The sequence below is a fragment of the Condylura cristata genome, unplaced genomic scaffold, assembly GCF_000260355.1.
Source record: "Condylura cristata isolate star-nosed mole 26May11 unplaced genomic scaffold, ConCri1.0 scaffold00003, whole genome shotgun sequence".
Classification (NCBI taxonomy): Eukaryota; Metazoa; Chordata; class Mammalia; order Eulipotyphla; family Talpidae; genus Condylura; species Condylura cristata.
In genome coordinates, this window is record NW_004567104.1 from 47,528,088 (window position 1) to 47,534,990 (window position 6,903).

General features: G+C 37.7%; 1 protein-coding gene across 1 annotated transcript in view; it reads right to left on the minus strand.

The window, feature by feature from the left end:
- ADGRG7 (adhesion G protein-coupled receptor G7) overlaps window positions 1-6,903 on the minus strand; it is a 43,706-nt gene that overhangs the window by 26,512 nt on the left and 10,291 nt on the right. Inside the window, exons 4-6 of the mRNA XM_004675475.1 lie at window positions 4,922-5,028; window positions 2,281-2,436; window positions 1,832-1,932 (exon numbers count right to left, since the gene is read on the minus strand). Coding sequence (XP_004675532.1) covers window positions 1,832-1,932; window positions 2,281-2,436; window positions 4,922-5,028 — 364 coding nt within the window. The remainder of the gene's footprint in view (window positions 1-1,831; window positions 1,933-2,280; window positions 2,437-4,921; window positions 5,029-6,903) is intronic.

The following is a 6,903-nucleotide window of genomic DNA, read 5'->3' on the forward strand; positions in this document are numbered from 1 at the left end:
ACTTCGAGTTGATTTTTGTGACTGGAGTGAGGCAGTGATCTAGTTTCATTTTTTTGCATGTAGCTTCCCAGTTTACCAGACTTGTTTTTTTTTTAAGGCTCTGATGCACAGTCCCCAATGAAGGGACATAGAAGTCAGGAAACTAGAACTCTAGAATGACAGATATCTCTACAGAAATACTCTTTATTGTGCTGTTCATCATGAAAAAGATGCCGTTGTTACCACCATTATGGGCATGTGCTCCGTGAACCTCCAGAAGGAAAAGTCAAGTTCTACTTACCCAACTCCCTTCTCTCACCCAAACCCCCAGGGTCCAAAACATCTCTTGTGAGTTAAACAAAAAAGGGAGGGAGCACAATGGTCTATGATAAAGGTGTGGGGTGTTTTGATGCCAGATGTAGAGCAAGTAACACCTATCTGAAAGCTGTGAATCCATTCCCCTTAATCATATACAATGTTGCAAACCAATCTTACCTCAATAAAAAGAAAACCTGTAGAATCTAAATAAAATAAATCGAACATTTTAAAAAAGAAGCTATAAGGGAGTGAGTGTTCATAATGCTTTGAAAAGGGTCCAGGATCCTTCTGAAATTTTAAGTCATAAAATATTCCAGTTAATGTTTGGAGGTTTCTCAAACTGCTAAAAAAAGGAACCTCCATATGACCCAGCAATCCAACTCCTAGGTTTCTACCCAAAAGACACACACAAAAAAAACTGATTCAAAAAGACACCTGCACCCCCATATTTATTGCTGCTTTATTTATAATAGGAAAGACGTGGAAACAATCCAAATGCCCAAAAGTAGATGACTGGATTAAAAAGATGTGGTACATATACAAAGTGGAATATTACTCAGCAACCAAAAAAAATAAACACATGCCTTTTGCAGCAACATGGATGGACCTGGAAGGGATTGTGCTTAGTGAAATAAGCAAGAAAGAAAAGGAAAAATACCAGATGGTTTCATTCATAGCAGGAGTATAAAGGACAAGGGGAGAAAATAATAATAATGAACAACTATATACCAGAGACATTTTACAGGGGTGGAATGGGAAATGGGATAAAAAATGGGAGTGAGGAGGAAAGTGCACTGGACTATGATGATGGCACATGGGTGAATTGGTGGTAGGAAGCCCACTGGTATTACACTGAGATGGAAAAAGGCACAAAATGATGTAATAAAAATTATTGTACTACTTTAAAAAAGTAAAAATAAAATTTTATCAAATAGCTTTAAAAAAAAAGGTAAATCCACATAATATAAAAGCACAGTGAATCCCAGTGAAAGACTGTCTATGAATTGAAACCATGAGTTTTAGTATAAATATACAATCAAAGTAATCCAGGGCATAGGAGTCAAGAACAAAGAAGGCATGTAGAGTCAGATTCATATTTTTTCACTGTAACTTTGGGAAAGCTAAAGAAAGTTTGATCAAATTACAACATGATCTTGGGGAGAGCTGAATTGTAGGTGATGGACTGAAAACCTTCCCTACAAAGTTAAGCTGTTATTTGCTATTCTGTACATTGCAGGAGCTAAAATTGCTCAATTGTATGGTGGTGTCCACTGGCAAGTCCACACTAAGGTGAGAAAAACAAGTTCTATTCTACATCATTCCAGTTAATCTTTTTCTCCCAGGACATGACCCAGAACCAGGAATTACAACTGCCTATAATAACTGAAGATTAGTTGGAAAACCAAAACTTTAGTCTGGTTTCCAAAGGAATCAACCAGTTAGTGCAATCATTAAAGACCATTGTTAATGTCTTGACTTGGGAAAGTGAATGGCACTTTGTCAGATTTTCTTTCCAAATTGAAATTATGCTTACTTTGCAAAGGCTGTTTGGTTATCGAGAGTAGCAGCTTCTTGAAAAACATCTTCACTGGCATCTAGAAGTTGACTTACTGTTACTACAGCAGTTTGTCGTGCCTGTGAGGAAGAAAGCATATGTCATCATGGAAAATAAGTACTATACATCATTATGAATTATTATGGTATAAGTAGTGCCACTGATATGGTAATCTAGTGATATATTTTTCAAAATGACTTAGGTTTTTTGGCATACCTAAAAAGGCAAAGAAAAAAATAGAGGTAAGTCACAGTAAAAAAAAAAAAAAAATAGAGCCTTGGCCAATTTGGAGACTTCTGTCTCTGACTTTGACCTCCCAGCAAGGTCATTCACAGAACCTCCACTCATACCCAAGAATGAATAGGGAACTTTGGGATGCTTTTCTTTTTTTCTTTTCCTCCCCTTTTATCAAATCATGTAAGTTTTACCTTGGATGAAGCTTTTTCAGAAGTGATGATCTTTGTGGCCACATTCGCAGCAGAAGTGATGTTATCTGGAGTTAATTTACTGGCATTAGATGTCAAAATCTGGGCATTAGTAGAAATAGTCTCAGAAGTACTTGCAGAAATATCTTGTGCTTGTAGCTGTTAAAAAACACAACTAACTTTATACAACTCTAATTCTTTACAAACAATGCAGGTGAATAAGCTGTAATTTAGCTCAATCTTTTCAATATCACATTCACTTTGTTCTTCATGTTTGTTTCTTTCATTGCCTGAAGAACACAATCCATATGGCCTGGTGGTTTTCCTAGACTTCACTGCCTGCCAACAGGACTAACTCTGCCAGATTGCACAGCTAGATCAGTGCTCCTCAAAGTGTGCTGCTTGGACCAAAGTTGGCGCACTGCTGCTACAGCCAGATCAGCACATAAATTAGGAGTAAGTGCTCAGAAACTTATGTAACAATTGTATGTACGAATCTAACAGCTTTTTAAAAAGGTTTCTATCTTATCCATCTCTTTCCACTTTCGTTTCTTTATAATTCATTTTGTTTTTTGACAAATGTTTTAAATTTTTTTAAATTGGCTTTTTAATTTAAATTGTTTAAATTTAATTTAATTTACATTTTTAATTTAAATGTAAATTTTTTTTATTTAAATTGTTTTAAATTGGCTTTATGGCACAGATAGTTTGAGAAGCACTGACCTAGACAATATCAGATACCATTATTGGTATTTCCAGATACCAGTAGAAGCTGGGCTCTAAATTGTGAGTTTAAAACTTATTATTTCACACAGTCTTCAGTAAATGAGGTGTCACTGTGTAGAGAGGAGGGCACTTAGTTTTCACTAGATGGCAGCGTCATTCCAAAAATGAAACCATAGTCACAGACTAGTCACTTGGAGATGAGCTGGAAACAAAACTCTGTAGGCAGTGACAAACCATGCTTTTATTCAATAGCCAGGCCCCTGCTATGCGGTGGGCACTGTGCTAAATTTGTACAGGTGATATCACATCAAATATGCAAAACAATGAGGTTTGGCAGCCTCATTCCAATTGAAAGGTTTTGAGAGATTAAGGAGTACCCCCCAAAGTTCACACAGCTTAGAAATGATAGAACTAAAGCTAATAATTGGCTTGTCAAGCTCCAGAATGGGGAGTTGCTCCCCAATCTGTGCAGCTGTCACAACCATAAGGTTGGCAGCTACCTCCATTCGGCTCCACTCCTTCCTATCTGTGATCAAGGAGCCAGTACAGTGTGGGCTTTAAAATCAAGAGCAGCTCAACTATTTTTGGCTATGGTTCACTGGACAAAACATTCATCTCTTAAAGTCACTGTTTCCTTATCTATAAAATTGGTACATTAAAACCTAATTATATAGTTGTTTTGAGAATCAAATATAGGACCTCCCTGGTGGTGCGGGTTAAAACACAGCACAAAGAAGCTAAAGCTACATCAGCATGAGTTCAATACCCGCCCCGGAGGTGACCCACATGGCGCTGCAGACCTTTCCTGACCCACCCGCTGTTTCACTCAGCAGTGTACTTCATCGATCTGCCTGTTTTGCTCCCCACTCTGTCTCTCGTGAAGGCTTTTACCACCCCTGCACCTTTGGCCTGTACCCTAGTTCTGTATGCATAAATAAATATTCAGGGAAAAAAATTAAATATAAGTTTATATGTGTAAAGTGCACTGCACAGTATTTGGCTTGCAATAAGTGCTCAATAATTAGTAAATGTCACTAGCTTTTCTTAGCTCATAGAAGTTATATGAGAACCAATTGAAGTAATGTACATAACATGCCCAGCAACTAGAATGACCACCTAAGTTCCCCTTTTTCAGCCTGGTGGCCCCAGGTATTAGAAATTTCATGAGTTTGCACTTCATCTGCATAAAAAACTGTTTGCGCAGATACACTATTTTAGCTGTTCGTGGAGACAGCCTGAGGCCAGCTTCAGGGTCTGGAGTTCCCTGTTCCAAAAGATCTTTGATCATAGTTTTTTCTTTTTATTCCGATGCAGCAGACCTTCAACATCCCTTCCTTTTGGTCTCAAATGTTAGAAATCTATTTCCATTCTAAACTTCATGGATCTAAAAAGATATGGCCACTTAAAATGTGCAATGGATTATCATTTGCTGAAATTTGCCAAACATGTCTACTATTTCTTTTCACAAACATATCAACTTTAAGAAATAAGTATGGGCCCTCCCTGGTGGCTCAGTGGGTTAAAGCACAGCACTGAGAAGCTAAAGCCACTTCCACATGAGTTCGATTCCCACCTGCCCCAGAGGAGCCCACATGGTGTGGCAGACCTCTCCTGACCCGCCCGCTGCTCCCCTCAGCAGTGTACTTTGTCCATCTGCCTGTTCTGCCCCCCACTCTGTCTCTAGTGAAGCCTCTCGCCGCCCCTGCACCTCTGGCCTGTACCCCAGTTCTGTATGCACAAATAAATAAATCTTAAAAAAAAAGAAAGAAAGAAAGAAAGAAGTATGGCTTCAATGACTTTTGTTTTTCTAATTTGGAAGATGTAAAAGCACTGCATTGACCCTCAGATATATGAAGAAGAGAAAACTTCACACAGACAGTACTTTAACATTTGCCCAGCAGATGGGCCTCCAGCATACCTCCAGAGTTTGCAGAGTTTCACTACAATTTCCTATTTTCATATTTTTCCGTCCAATCATTCCATTTTCCAAATAGTCACACAGGCAGGTTGCCAATGGTTTGCCCCCTTTAATAAAAAGCAGAGAGAGATACAGTGTTTGCAGAGACAGCAGCTACCTCCTCCTCTCTACTTTCACAGTGTTGTCTTGCTGTCCTCTCATCTGGGTCTAGAATTTGGACTGCCCTTTGTATCCTGAATTGGCTGTCAAAACGTGGTAGAAATGATGTTGTATGAGTTCCAGAATCTAGGTTTCATGAAACCTTGACATCCTGGATTTTGCCCTCTTGGAACACTGTCATAGAAGGAAGCACTGTCATAGAAGGAAGCATCTGGAGAATGAAAGGCCATGTGGAGGAGAACCGAGGCCCTTTACACAACAGTTAGCACTGGGTCGAGGCGTGTGAGATCCTCTTAGACCTACCAGCCAACTGCAGTTAACCACAGTCAACACACAAATCTGTGAGAAATCACCATCATTTTTTTTTTAAGCCATTATGTTTGGGGTGGTTTGACACATAGCAACAGAAAAATGGACCATTACTACAGGGCTTTGGTGGTGGGTGTGGCTGGTGACATGCATCTGAGGAGATGCGATCCTATGCCTGAATCACACTCAATTTTTAAAAAATATTTTAGGCAGATACACGTGTCTTAACAATTACTTGTTTATTCATTTTGCTATTTATCTTTTTTTTTTTTAAGTAACACTGGTTTACATCATTGTGTATTAGAACTATAGGATCTCCCCTCAGATATTGTTACACACAATCCCACCCTCAGCATCGTGTCTTGAGTTTTAAATGTAGAATTCAAACAACCAAGCAACTATTTCCTTCCTTGCAGTATATAAGGAAGAGCTGCCTTCCAACAAGTAGGGACATAAGAGTCATGATCTGAATGTGATGAGGGAATACAAGGCTGAGAGATGAGAAACAATATAAAATTTTTTGTAGATATAAAATATATTTATCTTTCCTCTTTACCCAAATCTGGGTAATTAATATAACCCCTATTCAACATTTGGTTGTGTCTCAATAAATGCTTGTTTTGTCACTGTGCTTTTTTCCTAAGATATCACCCAGGTCTCCCAACCTCAGTATCTTCCTATGACTAATATTTAAGAGGCTTCTAACAGATCAAGTCACCTCCAGCTACCTTTAGAGGGACAGCTTATCCGACGTGAACTTTCATCTGAAAGAGTTTTGGGCAGCTGCTTCTTGTGGGAGAACTAGAAACACTGAAATTAGAGATTGTTTCTACTAATACAAAGTAGATGTTTAAAGTAACCTGAATGAGTTACTTTAGTAACTAATCTCAAAGTACATCTCAATTCTATGACGTAATGAAGACTTCAAACATACAAGTGGGATTTTCCTTTTTAAGAGGCCACATTTCAAATGTATCTTTTCCTTGTACAAGTAAAAAAAAAATCTACCTATTCAAAATCACTGGAACATATTTTGATCACTTGCTACATAAAATTGAATAATTAGAAGTAGTTATTTATATGAAACTAAAAGCAAATTTGCCAATAGTTGGAATCTATCTTTAAAATTATTTGATAAATTCAATCTAAAATTCAAAAATAAGTATGATAAATATTTTCACAATTGCTCAGGAAAAAAAAGCAAATGAAAAATGGTGATTCTTGAGTCCCCAAAAAGAAATGTATCACAAATAACTGTGATGTCCCTCAGTTGGTATAGTACTAACATTTTTACATTTTCTGATTCAGTAGTACACATGCAAGTAACTGTATTTGCTTCATAAATTATAATGAAATATTTAAGACATGTACAATATAAAATTAAGATGATAATATCTATTAAAGTGCCATAGAGCATAAAGTTAAAGCCCCCCCATTATCTTCTGAAAAGGTGGAAGGACCAAAGTAAAAAATGAGATCATATGGGCCCTCACTGGTGGCCCAGAGGGTTAAAG